At 39.7% G+C, this 24574-nt stretch overlaps 1 protein-coding gene across 1 annotated transcript; it reads right to left on the reverse strand.

The window, feature by feature from the left end:
* Positions 1-886: 886 nt before the first annotated feature.
* Positions 887-23478, reverse strand: zfyve26 (zinc finger, FYVE domain containing 26). The gene is made up of 43 exons (XM_082515901.1): positions 23345-23478; positions 21765-22051; positions 21591-21666; positions 21267-21353; positions 21020-21169; positions 20581-20902; positions 19129-19253; positions 18770-18934; positions 18559-18647; positions 18310-18461; positions 17992-18198; positions 17060-17656; positions 16731-16895; positions 16426-16577; positions 15667-15910; positions 15205-15468; positions 14986-15105; positions 14738-14908; positions 14371-14604; positions 14084-14189; positions 12867-13711; positions 12385-12584; positions 12005-12109; positions 11745-11867; positions 11157-11333; positions 10135-10384; positions 9757-9852; positions 9481-9668; positions 9083-9219; positions 8939-8967; positions 8623-8765; positions 8159-8379; positions 7288-7435; positions 6971-7180; positions 5816-6031; positions 5111-5308; positions 4548-4628; positions 4310-4437; positions 3999-4158; positions 3649-3708; positions 3188-3370; positions 3020-3070; positions 887-2757 (listed from the first exon to the last, which is right to left on the reverse strand). Exons 2-43 carry the CDS (start codon positions 21953-21955, stop codon positions 2554-2556), a joined length of 7770 nt encoding a protein of 2589 aa, XP_082372027.1. The 5' UTR covers positions 21956-22051; positions 23345-23478; the 3' UTR covers positions 887-2553.
* Positions 23479-24574: the final 1096 nt, after the last annotated feature.

The following is a 24574-nucleotide window of genomic DNA, read 5'->3' on the forward strand; positions in this document are numbered from 1 at the left end:
TCTAAGAGCTTCAGACTTTTACCACAGTTTAACAAATTTAGAATAAAGTTTCTCAGTATTAAACTATGAATAAATAAACAGCAATTTTATCATATATTAGGCATAATATCACTAGAATTTAAACGAATTGTGACTTATCTCACAATTTTATTTAAGAAGTATGTTGTACAAACATGGGTAGGTTGCACATCTGTGGAGGCACTGTTAATTTTGCTATATGCACACACTCCACAGTTGGAGCAACAGTTGCTGGATGTTGTTTTAACGCAAAGTATTGCAAGATAATGCCAAATTACAAGTATAACGCTCTGGAGTGAGAGGGTCAGCGTGGGTGGCAAACTGGCATGCCTGCAGCCAAACCCTGTCAATAAACAAATACAAAGGAAGCACCAAACCATGGGACACTAAAAAAGCTACAGCATATGATCTCCTCCATTTTCTTACACAAGGCGCTAGTGTGTGAATGTGTGCGTGAATGGGTGGATGGATGACTGGATATGTAAAGCGCTTTGGGGTCCTTAGGGACTAGTAAAAGCGCTATATAAATACAGGCCATTTACCATTTTTTGTATTTTGAGACAGAGTTGCTTTGTTTTTTTCTATATTTACATATCCTAATAATGGAAAACTTTTACATTTAAATTACTGAATGTTGTTCTAAATCATCTATTAAATATATTTGTTAAACGTTTGTTTTTACATGATTTTTAACAAATTTTGATGTTTGCCTCAGGAAACAGTGCATAATTCCAGGAAGGCTAAAACTAACAGTGGCTTTCATTATTTATTTATCTCACAATCTTCTTCTTTAATAATAGATTGATTGTTCAGTGAATAACCCAAACTCTAAAATGATGAAAATAGAAAAAGGCACAGCAGTACAGTGCAGTGTTACATATTTTATTTTATTTAATAAGGGATGGCAAAACAACTTACATTTTTGAACCATTAGTCCCTGCATCATTAAAGCAGTTACCATATTACATACCTTCAAATTTTTCAAAATATTTGATATTATTATTTATAAAGTGCGGCAGTGATGAGACAACAGTCAGAATTAGGGAGAATGAGAGTGGCTCTCAAGTCTAAATTGGCTTGACACACTCACAATAACAGGAAACTGGTTTTAGTCTTCTGACTAGTGCAGCAGAGCGAAGCAAGGCAAACAGACACCACAGTGTCAGATCTAAATGAAGACACACTTCACCACATCACCATGTAATCAGAACAGTTTCAAAGAACACATGAAAGGCAGCTTGAGCAATTTGGGTGATTGTCACATTATGCAACAAATTGCGTTTGTGGTGCTATAAGAACATCACAGTTGCTCTTTTTCTTTCTCCAGGTTGCAGATTTGTGAAATCAAAAGGGAAAAATGCATATCAAAAGAAATCTGGCAACAGTACAATCCCTTTTTCAAACATTGTTCAACTCATCTGTATATGTCAGTCTTTAGGAATTTAAATTGTTGAGACATCTGTCGTTCACATCTACCGTGAGAACGAAGCAAAAAGCATATTTTACAATCTGCCGCCCTCGGGATAATTATTACCAAAACACACATTAACAAACAAGAGACCTGAATTCTTGGAAACAAAGCAAACAAAATGCCCTCCAATATTTCAAAGTAATGTTATTATTATTATTTTTTTAATCAAAAAGAAACTTACACTAAAAGCTGGCCACAAAATGTGCTTCACATGTACAACACGTAAACATCTTCATTATGGTTACAAAAACAAGACAGTTTTGAAACATGTAACTTCTTGGCAGACGACACTTCATAAGTAAAAAGCTCACCTACACACAGATACCTACAGGTAATAAATTTGTCAGTGGCCTTCTAGTCAATATATTTCCCCTTTAGGCTGAGGTAGGAAACAAATATTAAACATATACAGATTTACTATGAATACGTTTATATATTTCAAGGGTGTAACTGTACCTATTAGCAACAGTTAGCAGTTCTGTTGTGTAATACCGGTTGAGCTCAAATGCAGTAACTTTTTCCCTCACAAATACTGTGCAGATGAACAAAAAAAGCCAGCAAAAATATTTCCAGAATGGAAATAAAGCACAGTGGTGATCCGTTTGTTTTGCAGTGGCATAAAGATCACTCAACCAAAGAGTGAAGCTGATATCAGGGTTTTAAAAGAACCCAGTTCTTACACATTTTTCAGATCTGTTCCAGGTTTAACTTGCATTTCCTCCACATTGAGACTCCACTGTGCCATGCCAACTCAATAGCAACACACATTAGAGTGATAGTAAGGGTCTAGTACAATATTAATTAATTGATAATATAAATAATGTCCAACTAAATATGTAGTTTTAGTGTGAAGTACTGGTACATTTACACAAAATGCAATGCATCATCTAAAAGTGTATGCTGAAGTGTTAGCAGGGCAAATCTGGAGCCAAAAATCTAATAAGAGGATTCTTTAGTAAAATGGCAAATGTGATAAGCTCTGTAAGTTGAATGCTCTCATTTGTCCTTAATGGGGGCTTATCTGTGCGCTCTCTGTACAATCCCTTGTTATGTCCACTGTGCCTTTACCTGGTGCGCCCCTGACGCGGTTGAGATGACTTGTTGTGTTCAGCCAGCCACTGGCGGCAGATATTCTGCATTACTGAGTCCTGTGCTTCTTCAGCGGCCTGAAGGACATCCTGGACCAACGGGCCTGCCCGGCTTGTCTCCAGCTTCACTGCCAGCAGGTACGCCGGCCTTAGCTTACTGCACATCAGGAAGGCTTTGATCTGCAGAAAGACCAGCGATGAAATTAAAAGGGAGCTTCCCGAAAAATTATACTCACTTAGGTCCAAAGATGCTAATAAAGGTAAAAAAGCCAAATAACGACAAACTTCAGAGGAAAAAATAAAGCAATATCGACTGTAAGGAAATACAGAGGAATACAGTGAGGGTAGTTTTTTTTTTTTTTTTTTTTAAAGCAGCCTCTGGCAAGAAAAGTAATTCCAGTGGAAGGCAAAGAAGGGTAAAACAAGGCAATTATTACTCTACCTTGCTTTCTGAGCTTTTTATCTCCAGAATGAGACTTTCCAGCTCCTTGGCCTAAACCATATCAAAGAGAATAGTCCTTAGGATGAGCGTTCAACACTGTGCCTGAAGTATAGTTAGTATAATGAATATCCCTATCACATGCATCCCCATAGCAATTCTGTCACTCACATCAGCTGGTCCCTTTTCTGCACAGGAGATGTAGTTGAGGATGAGGGCGTCACAGTCGTTTTTAGTGGCAGTGCCTGATTCGCCCACACATTTGAGCAGCTGCCGCACAGACGCGTACTGCTTGCGTCGGATGAGCCACTGTCCAGCTCGCACATAGACAGCCTGAGCCTCCAACTGGAAGTCCTGAAGGAGAGGGAGACAACATCTATATTTTCATCTTTTAACTGAGAAAAAGATCACATCAGTAACTTAATTCTTCATTTTGCTCAGTTTTTGCTCCTGCTGGCTGTCTACACCAAGATAATTAAATTAATTATTGTGCTATCTCAGCTCGACTGGTGCTTACTTCCAATAATTATGTTGGCAAAATATTTCAAAGACTTCTGCACACAAAAAAAACTGCTGTGTTTGCAGTCTTGAATTTTGGCCAAAAGCAGTTCTGATCTCAGACATGAACAAACCTGTATGACTCTGTAAGCAATGCCGAACCCTTCTTCTATGTTTTTTCCTCCAAGCATCACCTGCAAAAACACATAAAACACTGTCCTGATTTTATGTAACAACAATGTACAAATACATAACATACAAAACCAGTTCTAACAAAATATTTTGCATTATTTTTAGCTACATACATATTCATACACACACATTAAGCGCCCTGTGGCAACTGTTGTACACATTTTTTTAAATTAAATATATAGTGCTTAATGAGTAACTTAAATATGCTAAATCGTGTTTTTTAGATTATCGATATCAGAAGATTATCACTTTATAAAATTCCAAAAAAACCCCCAAAAAAACGCAGCCTAACCTTGCAGGCAACTTCTACTTTCATAGGGCTTCCTCCAAAAAGCGTAGGCAATGAACTGGGTGAAGAGGGATTGGTCTGCGGGGCCTTGGAGGATGCCGCATTCTCACAGCGATGGAGAAAACGGGTTACCTCCAGCTGGAGCTCAATCGTATTCATGTGCCTAAAAGAAAAAAAAAAAAAAGAGACGAAGATCAAAAGCTTGAAGTAAACATAGTAATAATCAGGCATTTTAAATAAAGTTTTTTTTCCAAACCATTGGTAGTCAAAAGTAGATTTCTATTTCATTAATTGTCATAAAGCTCTTAAATAACCTGGACACATCACTGGATGACATCATCTTCCTGAAAGAATTGGGGTGTGACCGTCTCCTCCCAGAACCCCGACCTTGCTGCTCCTGCAAGTACGTCCTCAGGTGCTCTTTGGCTCTGACCAACCAACGCTGTGCAAAATAAAGTTCAAGTTCATCTTTCCCGTGTAAGAAGAGGAAATCAATTTTTTAAAAAAAAAATTTTCTTATTGCATAACTGTAGAGGAAAAAATAACAGATACCTGTTTTTCTCCCAGCTGTAGGTATGAACTGGCTCGATGTGTGAAGAATCGAATACAGGTCATGGCTGCACGCACGTGATCCTGTGCAGACAAACACAATTTTGAATCTTCCCCACCAAGAATCATGAGGACCTCAATTTGCAATCCTAAAGAATAAAATGCGTTTCGGCTTGTGACCTTCATCAAGGTCATGACCATGATGAAGGTCACAAGCAGAAATAAAACTGTTCCTTTATTGACTGACCAACGCGTTTCGGCTTGTGACCTTCATCAGGGTCCTGATTAAGCCGAAAGAGAGATGGGCACGTAAACTGTTACTGGAATTGCAGGTCCATCAGTAAAAAACAGGAAACTTGACAATTATATAGTACTCAGCCTAATTACTAACCTGCTAGGATGACATTTTAAACATTCACATTGGAATATAAAGGTTCCCCCCCCCCCGCTTGGAATAATAAGTCAGTTAAGTCTCAGACCATCCACCTATCATTTCAGTCTAATTATTATTTTAGTAGTTTGTAAAAAATCCTAAAAATGAGCATGAAGAAAAAAAGTCCTCAAACCGTCATGAACTGCTGAAACTGGTAGAGAGAGTGATAGTATCCCCGTCGCTGAAGAAACTGGCAGGAAGCAATGAGGTACCGGCTACATGTCTCCAGGCTGGGGTCCTGCTTTTCCAGTATTCCCTGGAGCTTGCTCAGATGGCCCCGTTCCAGACTGGGCTGCAACACACCCTCTAGAAATACTTCCTCTGGACACTCCTGATCCACAATACAGCAAAAAGAAAAAAAAAAAGAAAAAAAAAAGACAAGCTTGGATAAAACTGATGCAATGACACATTCAGCAATAATTTCAGGCAAGTGAAGTCATGTACTACATGTGATGGTGCTTACTCAAGAAACAGTCTTATGATACTAAGTACTATTACTCAATGTACTTTGTTGACTGTAGACCAAATTGAAAACGAACCATTGCTAATAAATCAGTGTCACATAGACCTCATTGCCCACACATTATAGGTAACCTAACATCCTGCAGGATCTGAGATCTTGGCAACAGATGGGTATCAAAGAATACCCGAAGGAGAGTTAGATAATCTCCTGACCACACAAAAGCTGCATCACAAAAGAGGACTGAGATTTCTGTTTTTGGCTTGTACCTTGTGCTGTTCACTCCTTTGACTTCTCCAGTTAAATGAAAGTAACAATAGTTTAATATTGATCCAAACATGCAAAGGATATGGACACCTTTAATAATTTAGGCCTCACCCTTTTAAGAAGGTATGCCAGAGCCTCTGTTACATAATCATGACGCATATAGAAGCTGATCAGTCCCAGGTGAGTGCCGTATGTATTCAGGTAGTAGAGACATTCCTGGTGGAGAACACTGTTCTGCATCAGCCCCTCCGGTCGCTCCACAGGACTGACGTCACACAGAGAGTCCTCTAGCTCCCGCAGGGATGCCAACACGTCTTCACCATAAGACTGATATATAGAAGAATACAAACAACAACACAAAGGTTTATGCATTTATTGTGTATAAAAGCAGGTTAAAAAAAACCCAAAAAACTTCTGTGTATTTGTAGTTTGTCCTGATTTAACAAAGATTTTTGTTGTGTTTTTGACTGAAAAGGAAAGGTGTTCCTGAACTGAGAAAACAGTTTCTTAGGATTACTCAACATTAACATAGGTCTGTCTTTACTTTCTTTTAGTCTGGATTCTAGATGCACTAGAATCCGACACGTGTAGTGCTTCACATGCCAGAACTTACTAGGTTCGTCTAGCATGCAAGAAATGTGCTAGATGCCTAAGGTGTTAGGTAGCACAGCTAGTCTAGTCTTTCTGTCTGAGGATAAACTCTGCCTGACACTGCTGTATGCTCTTAAAAATACATGTTGGTAAAATTATAGTTTATTGCATTATTTTAAAAAGTGAAAAAACTGGAAATTATCAGAAAATGTTTATGGCTATATTTTTTTAATGTTTTCAATTATTCTATTGCTACGTCAGACAGGCATTTGGTGTATCCTAATACATTTGTGCATGTGATAGTGATCTTTTCAAATTCATTTAACAGGCAGGCACACATAGTAGTGTTTATCTTTGTGTGCAATACTGATTGCAAGAATGTAGCTGCTACTGTATACTTTCTTAACCATGACAGCTTCACAAAATGCCAGCACAAATTTTTTCTTGAACTTCAGCATTTGCATTCGTGTACAGTTTGACCTTTTAGATGCATGCAAAGCAATGCACTTATGTTAAAAATGTTAATATGGTTATATATCAAACTTTGAGAAGGAAGTGTTGTGCGATGACCTACTCTATTTGCAGACGGGAAGCATGTTACACATCTGCCCATTTCTTCCGTTTTTAATATGTTGTGGGCAGGAGGCTAGTGCCACCATGAAAGTAGCTACCTACCATAGCCAGAGAGGGCCGCACCATGGTTTCCAGGTGCTGGACAATCTCCTGTAATAATAAGGGACCCGAGTTGAGCTGGTTGCGGTCCACTGGAGGCTTCAGGCAGCGAGCAAATTTCTCCCGTGCCCCTGAAAGATTTCCTGCCTTCAGAGATGCCATTCCCCATGCCTGCCACACACCACCAGGGTCAAGACCACTCTTGGTTGACACCTAGCAACCAAACAAGAAGAGATGACAAATGCTTTGTGATTTAATTCTCTGCAATTTCTCTGTAATGTCTTTGAAATTAAACTTTAATTTGAAGAACAGCCTCTAACCTCCACAGCTAGCTGGTAGTGTTCTGCTTCTAGGAGCTGATTGCGGAGCCGTGTGACAGCGGAGGTCTCCAAAATGTCATCCAGAGAGGGAACATATTTGTAATTGGCTGTCACCAGAATTTTAAGCACAGCCACTTTACTGATGTAACTGTTGAAAAAGAGAATAAGAAGCACAGTCAGACACCTGCTTTCATAATATCTTGTATTAGTCTGGTGAAATAAAGGGCTATCCACTGAGTGCTGGTAACCGTAAACTACTTCAGCATACTTCCTGTGACCTCATCTGTCCTCATTTAATGACAGCGAATCATCTTAAATCCAAACAAATGTGCCTGTATTACTCAATATTTTCAGAGCAAACAAGTCATTGGCCAGGTGTCTTTTATGATGCAAACAATAGCGCTATGGCAACTTATCTCACTGTTTTGAAATGGGTGATTAAAAGTATAAAAAGTATAAAAAAAAGAAAAATGCACAGAGCACATGGACACATGTATACATATATAAATCACTTACTATGCTGTTATGTATCTGTGTGTTAATATGCTGTTCTGCATTAGCTGGTTGGTTTGTTAGCTGTATCAGCTCCATAGGTTTTATCATTTTCTCTGCATGTCTCTGGTTGAGCTGTGGTTATTCTGCCCACACACTCTCTAACCACTAGTCATGAGTTCTTTGTTTTCTGACTTTGCTGCATCTACTTTCGGTTTCTTATTAATGTGAAAGCTAACCTACATACATACATATACTCATCTACATTTTGCACAATATCTCACGCTCTTTCTCATCACCCTAATGATTGCACAGTGTACATAATAACATGCAATTCTCAACTGCTGGTTAATCTAACTTACACAGGGTTTCATCTTACCTGTCACATAAGGCGAGGTCATGGCTGCGGCCTACTTTAACAAACATCAACTTGGCACTGAACAACAGCCGCCGCATGATGTCAGTGAGCAGGCAGGCATCCACCTCTGGATTGGTCAGTTTACAAGACAAGGAGCGGCAGTGGCTGATGAGCTGATGACCACAGGCAGTTTGGTCACTATGTAGAGATAAAATGGCCACGCAGAGGTATGCACTGGGAGCCTACGTGTTTTAGGGAAAGAGCATTATTACTTTTAAAATACTGACTTGGTTAATTCCACTAACTGAAAGCTATTAAAGTAGGCAGAGACAGAAATCACACAAAATTGTCAGCTAAATTTAGGCACTAGTTCAATATAAAGCTTTTGCTCTTTAAAAACAAAGTTACCCTCAATAAGCTGCTAATGACTAACATGTAAAGGTAACCTGCGCACTGGGATGGATGGTGACTACACAAATCCAAACCTGTTCATAGTAGAACTCGTTCCGCAGATGCTGGTCCTGTGCAGGGTTTGTGCTGAGGAGAAACTGCCGATGGACCACTTCAGGCAGATGCAGCATCCCATCGAGGGGAAACTGCTCCGTGACCACAGGGCTACCATCCAATGCTAAAAAAGAAGAGAATACGTCATCATTATAGTCTACATTAATTGCGTATTTAAGAATGGCTGCATGTAAGTGGCTCTCCACCGTTTTAGCAAATTCAAAATGTTGTAAAACTCTAATATTGCAAAAACCCAAAAGAAAGCACCAAAACACAACATAAAATTATTTAATTTACCTTCAGCAGGTTCCCACTCATCATCAGTACTGCAAATAGAGACAAATTAATTTTTTAGTTATATTCAAACCCTTCTTTTCCCTTATTACTCGGTTTCCGTAATTCATATGCATTTGGAACTAGTAGCTCTGATAAATGTCTTACTCTGGGTGAAAGTAGGTGTAACACTGATCACAGACTCTGACTTCCTCTCCTGGACAACCGTCAACAGGCATCTTCTTTTCCGAACACGCATTACAAACAAGACGGCCACATCTCCGACAATGATGACGTCTGTTGAACTAAAACCAGAAAAGCAAAGGAAAAATCCCAGCTGAGCACACATGAAAACTGTATTTCTGTAATCTGTCGAGGAGATCCAACATTAACAGTCATGTTTTCTCCATAAAAATGTCATACAGAGGCCAATTATTCTTCACATCAAAGAAATGGAGAGTGAAATGGAAAAGGCAGGATGACCAAAAAAAAAAAAAAGAATAAATAAAATAATAAACTTGAACTTGAGCAGGTAACTCTCTTTCATTGGTAACTACATCACTCACCATGGTGAATCTCTCACGCTTGCAAACCATGCACACATGCTGCTGGGTGTCTGGGACCCAATCTTTGCGGGCTGGGGGTTGATCTGGAGGCCTGAACTTTGCAGGTGAGTGACGTTTTTTCCCTGCTGAACCACGATCCTTCTCTCTGTCTGTGCTGCTTCCCGAGGCTGAGTGTGTAGGGGTACTGCCTGTAATTAAAAGAAACACTCACAATGATTAAAAAACAAAAAACTAAACTACAGCAATATCATCATTAAACATATCCAAATATCTCACATCTGGAGGGTGCTGGCGATTCAACTCGACTGGAAGAGAGCGAGCTGTCTTGAGCAGGACACTGTATTAGCGCTTCCTGAAGACTGATTACAGAATCTGGAACATAAAGTGTTATGTTTAGACACAACCTGTTGGTAAGGTGGATGGTTCTTTACCCATCTAACAAGTGAAATATTTATTACAGGAGAACATAACCAAGACAAGAATACATAAACTAGAACTGTATTTCTCCATCAATTCCACCGAGTCTCACAACAATTCAGTTTAGTTTTCAGCAGTTTATTAAACCTTTGCATTACAAACATTTAACTCAAGTGGCTGCCCATCTCTGATATGTTTGTCTACTTAGCAACCGTATGCTGTAAGATTAGCACTGACCAGATCGAGCCCTCTCTCTGGGGGCGCAGGAGAAGTCGAGAGCCTTGCCGGCGTAGTCTGCTAGAAGCGTATCAATGTCCTCAGCGCTGAAGCCAGCCTCCTGGCCAACCAACAAGCTCCGCAGGGTCCGCACCGCCAGATCAGCCCAGTCTACCTTCAGATTCATCAACAGCTGCTCGAGCATGAGCAGTGGATCTGACAGCAAGGGGAAGTAGTCCTGCCTGGCAGCTGGAGGCAGAGTCAGCAACACCTGGAGGAGGATGTACATTTAATAAACCCAAAGATAGGAAGCAGCTCAATTGGAGAACAGTGCAGAACAACTTAAAAAGTGTAAAACTAAAATTTGGGGCCAGATTCATTCAAACCTGGCAATAGTAACATTACTGTGATTATTAATAAACAGGTTTAAAACATTTTCAGTGTTACGCAAAAAAAATTATTATTTATTTATTTAAAAAACACACACACACACACACACACACACACACACACACACACACACACGCAGACATCAACTGGTCATTTACAGAAAAAAATTCAGATTTGGAAAACAGGATCACGTTTTTAACTGGATTACTTTGTATTAGAGGAATATTCTCTACATATTAAGATATTTTTCTCATTAATTGAAAGAGCTTATGGTTTCCTGTGAATCTATTACAATTTTAGAAAAGTTGCAAAAGTATTTTCAACAAACGAAGGTTTACAGAAATACGCAGACTTGTGGAAGTCTCTATTGTAAGAAGGGAAATTTACAAACAGCTGAGGGGAAATTGCAATTGACACAAAGACAATGTTCAGTATTACAATCATTATTATTATTGTTTTCTGATTATGAATTACTTAAAAGATATTTTTGAAATTAAACAACACATCCAAAAGATGTTTTTTAGAAGATTTTACCCAAGTTATGATTGTTCAATGGTCATTATGCACCTCAAGTCTACTAATTACTAATCCTGTTTATCATTTATTTATCGTCTTTATGTTAACATACTAGTGCAAACTTCCCAATCACAAACCTTAGAGCCAAGATGAAGTGCGTGGATGTATCGGCGACGTGCAGGAGACACCTGCTTCTGGAAATGAAGGGTGAGGTAGTCTGCCAGGAAGTGGCATGCATCCAGTCCAGGGCGACGATCGAGGGCACGCTCACAAACATCTAGACCAGCTGCAAAATCTGAGAGCCCGTCGAGTAACTAAACAAACCAAGGGAGGGACAAAGGATATTAACACATAGTAATAGAGGAAAATGGTTTGAGAGGGTAAATGAGTTCTGAAAATGTTCTGAAATGTTAAAAAAAAAAAAAAAAAAAAAAAAGTCTTCCAAGATCTTAGAAGACCTTAAAAAAAAAAAAATCATATGCTTTCTCTACTTTATGTTACGTAGAAAAAAAAAATGCAAAGCTAATTAGTTGCAAAAGAAGAGAAACAAGCATATGATGCTGATTTTAAGTTAGTATTACATAAAGAGTTTTCTGTGTTTGAACAGAGCTGAGTTATACCAGTTCAAGGATAGATTTAATGATACATGACCACACTCTAACAAATGTTTATACATCTCAAAATGGACTTCAATCTAAATTTCCAAGAAGTTGAACAATCTGGACCTGAAAAGCCTCATTTGTCTGTTCCTTTTCCAGTAGATGAAGCAAATGCTCAGTTTGCAGCTGCAGTCTCAGCTGATCTGATACAGGATACAGCTCTGTCCACTGTGCACAAAGATGAAATTCCTGCAAAACCATAAAAACCAATTATAATGATAAGAATATACATAAACAACTGCAATAAGGTCTGTGTTAAGTTTTGGTGATAGTAATTTCCTTTCTAATGTCCTGACAATAAATTGTTATAACTAAGCTGCACCTACCTTTGCCTCGAGTATCATAGATAACACCGACTCAGAGTTTGTCTTGGATTCATTTCTCAGCTCCTGCCAAGTGCCCCAGGGCAACGAAGGCTGTAGATTCAACATCTGTGACAAGGAAGAGGACCACAAACAGTTGGCAGGATAGAATGGAAAGTCAAATAAAGTGTCTGAGTGATATATTATATAATACATGTACACCATGCTGAACTCCATTAAGAATCGGAGTCACTAAACTACCAAATACTGATTTTCAAAGTTGCAGAAGCCTTCTATAAGAAAGTCTACAAGCACATGTCTAAACTGTATTTCTGCAACTACTTTGTTAGAATATAGATTTTTTTTCCCCCAATAACAAAAAAAGTAACTAAATTCTGCACTACCTGGTGGTAAAGGTCCAGTTCTTTCTTCTTGAGCTCTAGATCTGTTTTCAATGAGGTCTCTGTGCTCGGGTCATTAAGGCAAAACTCGAGCAGCTCCAGGCAGGCAAACAGTGGCCACCGCTCCAGAGCCTGCAGGGCAACTCGGGCTCGCAGATTAGGATCCTGTACTCTGAACAGATGACCTATACCTTCATCTCCATCTGAGCAAAAACAACAAGCATTTTAGTTAAAGTTGAAACAAATGGTACATTAAATTAGTATATTTTTAATTTTAAGATTTTTATGCTACATGGTTGCGATTACTAAATTTGACCTCAAGTATTTAATAAAATGTTTTATTCTCTTCGTATTCTGTTGATGCATAAAAATCTAACTTTCCAAGAGGCATCACTGGTAACTTAAAATGTTTAGTTTTGTGTGAGCAATAGTCACAAACTTTCTCTACAAATATAAAAAAAAAAATGAGAAAATTTGTTCCTTACCTTCTAAAGCAGCACATGCAAGCAAGCGGTCTCTTAGCGCCCCCTCCTGGCTGCAACTCTGCCCATAGAGCTCCAGCAGACTGAGGGCTCGGCTCAGGTCTCTGGAGGCAAGAGCCTTCTGGAAGGCGTCAGCAGCAACACCCTGAGCAGCAAGTTCTTGCGGCCCAGACAGCAGGAGACTGATGAGTGGTTTCCCGCAGACAACTGCCCCAAATCCAACGGAGCTTTCCTTATTCTCGCTTAATGACATGCCCAGCACTGGTTCAGCCATGGTGTGAAGGTAAGCCTGGAGAATAGGGAACTCCCTCAGGAGGTTATCAGCTTCACGAGAAATCTGCTCACCATCTAAGACAACTTCTTTACGTCCGCTGCGGAAATATCCAGACCATCCAGAAGATTGTGTCCTAGCAGTTTCTCCTTTACAGGCGCTTAAACATGTCAGTGTGGCCAGTAAAGGGGAGCGAGACTTAAGGAAAGACAGAGCCGATTGTGTGAGGAGAAAAGAATTCAAGGAGGAAGAAGAAGAGGATGATGAAGACGAGGGTGGAGATGTGGAGAGGTGTGTGGGTGTAGAAGAATGATCCTCCACTGAGGCGTCAGACTCGGAGCTCACATCAGACTGAGACTCAGCAAGTCCCAGGATTGTCATGTGATCCTGAGCATGGCATTGGAGTAGGTTAGACAATGCAGCAACACCAAACACACCATCTTCTTTCTTGCCCTCATCTGACTCTTTTCCATCATCTGGACAGGAGATCCACAGAGGAAGAGCCTCACAGCATCGCTGAACAATCACTTTTTGGATGCTCAGTCGCAGCCCTTCCTGTTCCAGCAAGGACAGTACTCTGGAAACATAACAGGGTATAAAAGGTCAGCATGTTACATATATACACACACACATATATATATATATATATATATATATATATATATATATATATATATATATATATGTGTGTGTGTGTGTGTGTGTGTGTGTGTGTGTGTGTGTGTGTGTATGTATATATATACACACACACACACACACACACACACACATATATATATATATATATATATATATATATATATATATATATATATGTGTGTGTGTGTGTGTGTGTGTGTGTATGTATGTATGTATGTATGTATGTATATATATATATATATATATATATATACACACACATATATACACACACGTGTATATAGTGATGGGGAATAACCACTATACATACTTGTCAGGAGAAACTTGTCGGTCAAAGAGCAGGTGAGAGAGAAGTTGAAATGGGGCTTGAAGCAACACTAGCAGTGGGTTCCCAAGCTTCACTTCAGTGTTCTGGTCTATTAGAAACAGCAAGAGATGCAAATCAGAGCAAGACCAGGGAGTTGAAGAGAAACACTCTACTTTCACAATTTAGACAGGACTTAAAAGCTGTAAACATCACTCTAAGAATCAGAGATAACAGGTGGTGGAAGTAGGTATCAAGTAGTTATGACTGAAATGTAAAAGTCTTCATTTTACCTTCTGAACTGAGGCTACGCACTAACACAGATGCTAGTGTGTTGATGTAGTCAAAGAAACTGCGCACATAATCTGGTCTGCTAAGGTCTCTATCTGGCTCAAAGGGACAGAGGCTGTCAAGAGAACGAAGTAGCTGCTTCATGCTGGAGCGCACCGGATGAACATCTAGTTCTGACTGCTTCAGACTGGCCTGCTCCACCAGAAGTGCCAGTAGAGCGCTCCCCACACTGCCCTCTATTATAAGTTAAAATGAGAAAACAAAAAACAGGAGAATACTCGTTTAGCTTTTTAAAAATAGAGGGGGTTTTAAGTTAAATATTTAAATTAAACTGTTTGATCAAATGTAGCATATGTTAACTGTGCCAACCTGTGCCATCTGTAGCAGCACTCAGATTGTGCAAAGTGTTTTCCAAATGCTGCACCAGACTAAGCCGAGCAGAAATAAATTCTTCACTCAGTGTTGGATAGCAACAGAGCAGTACTTCCTGGATGCAGCAACCAAATGGGCTGGCAAACACCTGGTCTTCCCCAACAGCTTCTACGAAGAAGAGTGAATCAGTAACAAAGACACTATTCTGCAAACTCAATTCATTCAGTTAACTCAAGTGTATTCACCTGTTTTTATAGAACTTTTACTGGTGGTTGAATGATTTAGGATTTTGTTGATCTGTTGTAATACCATGGGAAATCCACAGATCCCCTCAGAATGAGGCACTTTAAGGTCAACTATTACTCCTGGGAAAGCAGACAGGGATAAACACAAGACACCATTTGCTCTCGTTCCCATCACCATGTCAAAATTAATTCTTCCAGATAGAAATTTGGGCTTCATACCTCGACCCTCCAGGCTGCTGTTGAGTCTGCGTTCAGCTGTGTCCAGCAGCTGTCGAGACGTCTTCCAGAACTGACAGTGGCAACACGCCAGGTCAAAAGCAGCCATGGCTGCTGGACTGAGCTCCTCCAGCAATGTGTAAAGAAGGCCAGAGGCATCTGATGAGCACTGACTTAGCCAGTAGCCTTCCTCCAGTGAGGGCAGTTTGTGAGCATGGGTGCTGAGGAGACGGTCTGCTATGTCTGAGATGGAGTAGAAAGCCACTCCTGAAGAAAAACATATGCATGTGTCAGTTGTCATGGTGCACAGATGCCTGTAAGTCTTTGTTGTGCTTTGCTATACTAATCTCTTCTAAAACCAATATAAAAAGAGGCCAGACTACTGCAAACAGGTATACCAAGTTAAAATGCACACTCGAACTGAAAAGCAAAATGGGGAGAAAACTTTAGAACAAAAAGTCAAACCTGCAGCAGCAGCACTTCCAATGGCCTGCAGTGTCGATCGGCCACTACTGCCCAGCCGACTCCTCCCTGTCCCTGACCCAGCTGCTGTCCCCAAGCCCTCTGATGAGGATGAGGATGAAGACATGGATTGACTCTCCATCTTTTGCTCCACCTGTGCCAACTCCACCAGGACTTCTTTGTAGCGCTCCATGAACACCAGCTCGCCACAACAGGCAGACGCTTCCAGATCAAAAACCACAGACACCTGTCAAGAAGCAAATGTTGTTAACTGGATGGAAAAAACTCTGACAATACTTACAAACGTCGCCAGTGATCAAAAATCAGGTTAATCAAAAAAGTTATTAACTGTAGTTCTGGTAAAGTGTAAACATGGCTAATGACCAACACAAAAGTGAACTTCTAATGTGTTATAAATGATGCTTGTAATCATATAATTAGTATGAGTGAGGTTGGATTTAATAATAGTATAATGTCAATAATTTGAAGTGAGATAACTGCTCTAACAATAAAAAAAATGGTAAATGGCCTGTATTTATATAGCGCCTTTTCTAGTCCCTAAGGACCCCAAAGCGCTTTACATATCCAGTCATCCACCCATTCACACACACATTCACACACTGGTGATGGCAAGCTACATTGTAGCCACAGCCACCCTGGGGCGCACTGACAGAGGTGCCCCAGGGTAAAGAGGAAAATGATTTTTTTTTAGCTTTGTTAAAACAAATAAGCAGACAGTTGCATTCAAATTTTATTAGAGACCTGATGAGCTTCCATGAAGTTTCCTCGTCGGATGCAGGACATCAGCAGAGACTCTGGAGGGGACAACATGGCAGGAACCAGCCAACTGTGGGGACCTCCACATGGACAAAACTCCAATTCCACAGAGCCTGTTGTCATTCCTCCTCCACCATCTCACAAAATATTAATAAATGATAATAAATCAACAACAACAGAAAAATGACTTTGAAGACAAAGGCAGACAAACAAAAATACATTTCTCCTACAGCTTTAAGACTTTAAGGATTATTTACATATGTAAAGAAGAGCCAGATATTTTTCCTTACCTGATGTGCTTGTGCTGACCTCTCCATTGTGTTTTTCTGTGGAGGAGTGTCTCTCTATGGTATGCCTTCCTGGTTTCCTTCGCCTCCTCAGGCTCGAGCTCTTGCGGGGTCCCAGAGGAGTGACAGTGCAGCCTACTGTTGAAGTTGTAAGAGGACTTTCTGAACCTGCGGTTAAAACAATGTAACATCAAAGCTCCAAGAATTTATGATGAATAATTACCTAAGTATTAACATAGTCATATGTACTGGGTACAGTACATATGTCAGTTCCCAGTCAAACATGTTATTTAAACATACAGAAGAATAAAGAAAATAAATTGCTAGCTCACCATTTCCAGTGCTCTGGTTGCTGGTAATAATCTGCAGCCTCCACTGAGCCTCTGCAGTGCGTTTGGTCAACCTTTGCAAGCGTGACCCAAATGACTCAGCAGTCACCGAGCAGCCCAAAGTTGCTGCTGCCTCTGCTTCTCGAGGCAATGCTCTTCCTTCCTCCTGTCCATCCTGCTGACCCACCACACACATTCCCTCCAGTCCTTCCTTCAACAGCTTTAAAAACCCCTCCATGCCAGTCACATCAACCAGAAACCCCTTGCAGCCCTGGATAAAGTGTCCGAGGTCCAGGTGACTAGAGTCTGCTGTTGGACTTGAACATAGCTTTTGATTCCCCTTTTTTCTCTCCTCAGTGTTATCCATCTGTCCTTTGTTTTCTGAATCTGTATTTTTGTTTCCTGTATTTGGAAAGCAAGTGTCATTCCCTACATTCTGATTTGAGTTTGCATCTTTTTGACTCTGCTGAACAAAGTCACTGGTGGACAGAAAGAGGAGAGAAAAGATATTTTCCAGGAGCTCCAAGCGGAACATCGCCGGCACTGCTTCCAGATAGAGCTGACACTCAGACAGGTAGTGTTGAAACACCAAATGGCAATCTGAAAAACAACACAACCAAAAAAAGTGAAAACATTAGTAAACGATAAACAACCTTGATGGCTTTAATACGTAGGAGTGGAAGTCCTTGTTCTGGGTCCCAGCTTGACCTTTAATGCAATTTCCTGGTCTTTCCCTGTGCTTCCTGTCTATATTTCTGTACTTCTAGAAGAAATTTGCCATTAAAACTTGGTTTGTAAACTGTAATGTGACTGATGCAGAAAAAATGTATACGTTTTTGCCAAAAGACTGTAATGAGAAAACAAGAGAGAAGACTTTTCTATCATCTATTATCAAAGTAAAGCTTCACTTTATAAAAGAAAGACGGCCTTGTTACCTTCAGAGGAAGCTGAGGTTTTATTTTGGTCCTTTTCTGCATCAGAGGACTGGTACTGTTGCATGGGATCACACTTGGTGCAGTTTGAGTATTTATGTGCATTTACACAGAGTGCATAGATGGCATACTTCATGGCACAGAACCCCTGGAACAAAACTATGTTTCTTTGTACAACAGGGCTGAGAGTGCCAACTGCCCCAGCACCCTCTGCAAGAAACACAAATAAAAGAACCACAGACACCTTTAAATGTAAATACTATGCAGCATCAAATTCATTATTTTTTACTCATTTGAACAAACAAAATGCATAACGCAAACCTGCTTCTGGTAAATTTGGCAGTTGCTGTAATAGATCTAATATCCTGCGTTCTTCAAACTGAGCCAAAGGAGTCAGAGAATGCAGGATATAGAGGGATGAGTGGTTGTCCAGAGTGTGAAGCTTTGCCAACAATGCCTCCATGGAAATCCCTCTAGAGACACAAAACACAAATATATTAAAAGCTAAAGAGTAACTAGTTAAAAATGAAATGACAGCAAGACTTCAATCTAGAGAAAGCCAGTGCTTACGGATTGTTATTTTTACACCATTCAAGTATTCCAAGCTGAGTTGACAAAAGATTAGAAAACTCTTGTAGAACTGAATCATTGGCTGCTGCCTGAAAAGGTGAAAACAGAGTATCAGTAAAGCACTACCGTCAAATATTAAAAAGATGGAAAATGTCTTTAGAGGTTGAGGTGCATGTAGATGTGTGGAGAGCTAAATGATTCTGGCTGTGACCTGTTCTTTGTGAAGGATGCTGAGCAGCTTTTGAGCCGAGCTCAGACTGCGACACTGTGTCCATCCCAGCAGCAGCAGCAGACGGGACAAGGGCTGGAACTCCAGCTGCAGCAAGTTTTTCAGCTGACTGAATTCCTCGTGTTTAATCAGGTCAAGTGCAGTAACCTACAGGAAGAACCCAGCTTTATTACATTACTCGATTTTATCTCATGCTGTTGGTTTACTAGACCATCAACATACAGTATGCATTATAAAAATAATACCACCGAAGCAACACTCTGTGCACTTTTTATTACATCTTGGAGGAATTTATATCTGGTTACTAAACTAGTATTACCAGTTTCCAGTTATTTACGTACCAAGACTTGCTCCAGGAAGTGCTTTCCACTACTAAGGCACTCAAAGTAGATGGTCTTCCAAATGGATGGACGATCTTTGTGGCAACATAAACTGATGGTAAGTTGCTCTGCTTCAGGCAGCTCAACTAACAGGGGAATATAAAAATAGCAATTGAATTCATAACAGAATGAAAATGAATTTTTTTAAAGCAAACCATAAAAAATAAAAATAAAAGAAATCCACACAACCCTGACTTTTACAGAATTTAGTAAAATGTTTTTGATTAGATTTAGTGGGTTAAAATACAGCTAATGCACAAGACAAAAACAATTAAAAACAAAACAACAACCCTATTTTAAGTAATAATAAAATCTAAATCACAATAGTCAAAACAGAAACCAACAAAAACAAAAGAAAAAGAAAAGAGGAAATCTTCTTCAGAGCCAGTTAAATCTGCCACAGCTTTACACCCACAGATGCAGAAGTGTAACTGAAAGAGGAAAGAGGTGATGCTAGCATTTCTCTTTGAGCACAATAAAGCAGAGGATGTCTGGTTTTTAAACTATAAATATATCATCAGTATCAAAACTATAAAAAAATTAAATAAATGTCAAAGTACCACAAAAACAGCTCATGGGGGAACTGACTTACAGGAACATGTGCTTGTACTTCAAAGCAATTTGTCAAACTAACCAACAAGGAAACTGCTTAAAGTAATCACATATTCTAGCTAAAACCAGTAGTTTTTTTGGATTGCATTGGCCATCATACTGATCCTAAGGATCAAGCTAGAATACGTCTTAATGCATGCTCAATATAAACCCTTAGTGATCCTCTATGTATCAGGAGTATCGAAACAGTTGAGACGCATTTTTTCTAAACACTGTCTCCATGGCTTTTAAACCCCCAAAACACGCTGCGCCAAAAAAAAAAAAAAAAAAAAAAAAAAAAGGTCCACCCCAAGGATCGGGTCCCCCAACACAGAGTAATACAGTGCCCGCTGTTAAGTGCCAGAAGGATTGCCATGATTTATACAGTGGGGAAACCAAACAACCTCTGGCGAAGCAGATGGCACAACACGGAAGAGCTAACTCATCAGGCCAGGACTCCACGGTCTATTTACACTTAGAGGCCAGTGGTTTCTTTTTCAATGATGAGGATGCTCACATCCTGGACAGGGAGGAACGCTGGTTAGAGCGGGGAGTCAAGGAGGCCATTTACAAGAAAAGGGAAAGGCCACCTCTGAATCGAGGAGGAAGCCTAAGGATAAATATTTCGCCTTACATCAGTGGTTGTTGATTAATGGTCATGACAATTTGCATACTAATGATTAAGAAACTGACCTCACAGCCCATTGTTCTTTCAGTGGGCTAGTTTCAGTTATTGTGCAAATGTACTGTTTGTAAGATTGGGGAAAGCTGGAGGACATGGAATGGTTGGCAGAATAATGTAAATTTCCTTAAACGGACTACCTTGTGTGTGAGGTGAGCTCCTCAGCAGATGATCTCTCTGCAGCCTGAGAGCAGTAGAGCAGTATGTCGAGACAAGTGCGTCACATTGAGGGCGAAGCAAGGAGCTGAGGATCCTCTCCTCTTTCAGGGGGCCCACTCTGGCTGCCCACAGTGCTTCACAAAGTGCCTCCAACTGCCCATCGCTTCTACGGGAGCTCCATGGCATCACAGCCAACACAGCGTATATCTCCTCCACCCACTCCTCCACATTCTCTGGCCTTCTCAGTTTCCTTATCAAGTGCTGGATGAATGCATTCTGCAGAGTATGGTCCTCTGTGCATGCCTGGTCAATGGATGAAATTAGGAAAACCAAAATATTTTTTTTAAAGATATGATAATTGCACTGATACATTTTTCAGGTACTTTTACTCATACATGGTAACAATATATTTGACTTTACCTGTAAGAAATGTGCTAAAGATTGAGCGAGTCTTTGCTTTTTTTTTTCCAACAGAGTTAACAAACAAGACTCAACAGTAGCAGCAGTTGTTCTTGAACTCTCCACCACCTTTTGCTCAGACTGTTTATCCAAGAAAGCATGTTGCAATTCCTACAGAAAGATTGTGGTCATATAATTACAGAATAGCAAAAAGTCTTTATTGTCAAATGTAAGCTCGACTCTAGTTGGCAATAAAAAGCAAATTAACCTTGAGAACAGTCTCGGGTATGCCCTCTGACCCCAGTTCCTCCAGAAGTAACAAAAACTCCAGCTCTCTTCTGACATTAGGAGAAACCTAAAGTTAAAGAAAAAGTTTTATATAGGTGTTTTTTCTGCTCTCATACTGTTCAGCTGTGATGTTTTAAATGCCTTTTCACATTATTTACACAACAAAATATTATCTCTTTTTTTGCAAGAGCAAAAAATTTATTTTTTAATGTTCAATATTAGTTTTAAAAATATGTCAATAATAAAATAATAACACAACAGAAATTTAAATTTTTTTCACTTTTATTATATCTGTGACAGTTACCTGTTCTTCTGTCCATTTCTCCAAGACCTGCAGCCAAAACCAAGCCAGTCTATGTGGACTCCCTACTGACTCCCATCTACAAAAAACATTATTGGCACTCAATCATTTAAAGAAGCTCAAATACAAAATGTCTTCATAGCCTTTATTTCTTATTATAGTTTACTTCTGACTCACTTTAAGCTGTAAGGATGGCTGACAATAGCCTTGATCATGTCCCGTAAATTTTCGGAAAGTCCTCCCTCAGAGTTAACCAGCTGTGGTACACATGCCCTTGCCAGCTCCCACTCTCCATGCTGCAGGCACCTCTTGAAGTACTCAAACAGATCCTGAAGCGATGTCTCGGCTTCACAGCCAAAGGGATGCATGGTCACTTTCCCAGTGACGCTTTCTGCTCAGCAGTCACACCTGAAGACCCAACCTCACTACCAGGTAGCCAAGGAGCACCCTTGAGCTTTCTTTACCTGAAACACACAATGATATTTATTTAGGTTTTTCATGAATATTAATAGTAACAGACTATTTGTTACATTAGTCCAAAAACCCACATCGACTGTTCTCTTTTAAAACAGCTGCAAAAGCATTGGGACAACACTTCTGTATTTCTTCATATTTTGCTCCCAAGGAGGCAGAATTTCTTGTCATTTTTAACGTGGTCTTGAGGAATAGTTCACCACATTTTTGAAGGTTTTCTAGTGTTTTTTTCTTTGGCTGCCTTTTCAGTCCAGTCTTTGTACCTGAATATTTTTACAAGAATGTTTCAGTGTTTGTTTGGTTATAAAGCCACTTCACAAAAGTGGCGGTCAAGAAGCCTTAAGGAAGTGAAACAGAGAGAAAAGGCTGAGGTATGCCAAATTACACATGGACTGGACTGAAAGTGAGTGGCATCAGGTCTGGTGGAGTGATGAATCCAAATGTGATATTTCTGTTTTAAAATGTGTAATACTACAGAAAAGGCCTGGGGGGAGTTACAAAAGTGAGTAGCTACAGCCATCTGTAAAACACGCTGCAGCTGCTAGAAAGCCAGTGGTTAATTCAGTTAATGCAAAGCCATTATTAATGCAGAAAAGTATCATTAGATTTTGAGCCACCATACCATCTGATAAGCAGCAGCTTCATTTTTCAGCATCACAATGATCCCAAACACACTGATAACGCACTCGAATGCAGAAAAAGCACACCAGAAAAAACAGACCTTGGAAGACCTGCCTTAAGCCCGGAATTTATACATTTTACATACATTTTAAACGGTATGAAAGAAGAAGTTAAAACTGAACCGACCCTTTTACATAGAAGATCATGAATGGCAGAACACAAGCAAGAGATAAAAAGAAAGTTTGTTGTGGGTCTCGAAATAAGTCTTAAACATTTATGGGGCGCTTACACGTTTAATTTCAATAGTAGTCTACTTATCACATTATTACCTAAAGTGAATTTATATGTTCTTCACTGACTCAACCCAAAAGCAGAATTTATACCAAATGTATGAAAAGCTACAAACTGTAATTAATTAAGCTGTACATCTTATTCGCTGCAGAGAGTGAAATGCTTCCCGTCCAAAGTGAAAACGATAACTTCGCTTTACAAAACGGTTTTCTTCTTTGACAGTTATCCCACTAGTTAGCATTAGCTTTTGTTAGAAATCAATGTGATTGGATGTAGCTTAAAAATGTCGGATAACTTCCGTAACAGTTGGCAGGGCCGTATCGTTGCACTCACATTAATTATTGAGAAATAAATTCAGAAAAGTTACTTACTCATTTCTTTGAGCCGTTTTTTGTTCAAACTGGGTGCAAGTTACTCCTACCTACGACTTTCTCTCGGCCTGTTATGCTAGCTGCATACAGGCTGCATAACGAGAGTCATGTGATCAAATCAGCTGACTCTCCTACTCCGGTTGGGCAAAGGTTGGTTCGAAGAGGGCGTTACGGATTGTTTTGGGGTTTTTTTTAAATTGATGCCTTAAAATGCAGTCGGAAATACTGGCACTTAAAAAAAAAGGCTACTTAAAAAAGGGCGGGGGTTGTCATAGGGGAGGTATTTGACTTGGAATAATATTTCTAAACCAATCATGTTCTCAGCATTTAAGCTTTTTTTTTTTTTTTTTGTAATAATATGATGCTGTGATTTGGGCTACAAAACACTGCAGTCAAGAAAAAGCCTCAGTGACTGGAAAAACTTTGTGATTATTTCTTCTTTCAGTTAATCCCTTTAGGGGTCACCACAGCAGCTCATCTGCCTTCATCTCACTCTTATTCACAGCATCCTCCTTTGTCACACCAACCCCCTCCATGTCCTCCCACCCAAAATCCATGATTTTTTTTCTCCATTTCTATTAATTAGCCTTCTAACGTTCAAATTTCACAATCAGGATGGTATGATTATTATTCTAAATGAAGTGCTTGATTATTGTATCCAATATAAATTTACTTATCAAAAAGACACAGCAGAGATGATGACAGAAACTTCCTCACACCCTGGACAAAACCTGTTTCAGTGCCTTCTCTCTGGTATCAACCACTGCAAATCAAAACATCTGCACAGGTTCTTCCCACAGACCGTCACTCTGATTGAAATTCACATAGTGTCTGTATCTAAACATCATACCTGCTGCTCATGTATATACTGTATATATAGTAACAGGCTATATGCTGTGATTGTCACTTTTGTCTGTTGTTTAGTCTGCTACTGACACTGAGAGGAAAGAAATAACCGGAGTCCAACTACATGTATGTGTACACATACTTGCTCAATAAAGCAGATTCTGATTCTAAGGTCTGTGGTAAACCATGGCCAGTAAACACATCGGCCTGAGGTTGATCAAGCTGAATACTTTGTCATTAAAAATGTTGATAGGGACCTCAGACATCAAAGAGGAAGAAAATTTGTGAGATAACAGTCAACAGATACAAGAAAAGCTGACTGACCTTTAACCAGATTCCTTCATTATTAAAAAGAATGAATGTATGAGTGTGCATTCGGCCGCC

The sequence above is a fragment of the Aulonocara stuartgranti genome (assembly GCF_965226115.1).
Source record: "Aulonocara stuartgranti genome assembly, chromosome: 19".
Lineage (NCBI taxonomy): Eukaryota > Metazoa > Chordata > Actinopteri > Cichliformes > Cichlidae > Aulonocara > Aulonocara stuartgranti.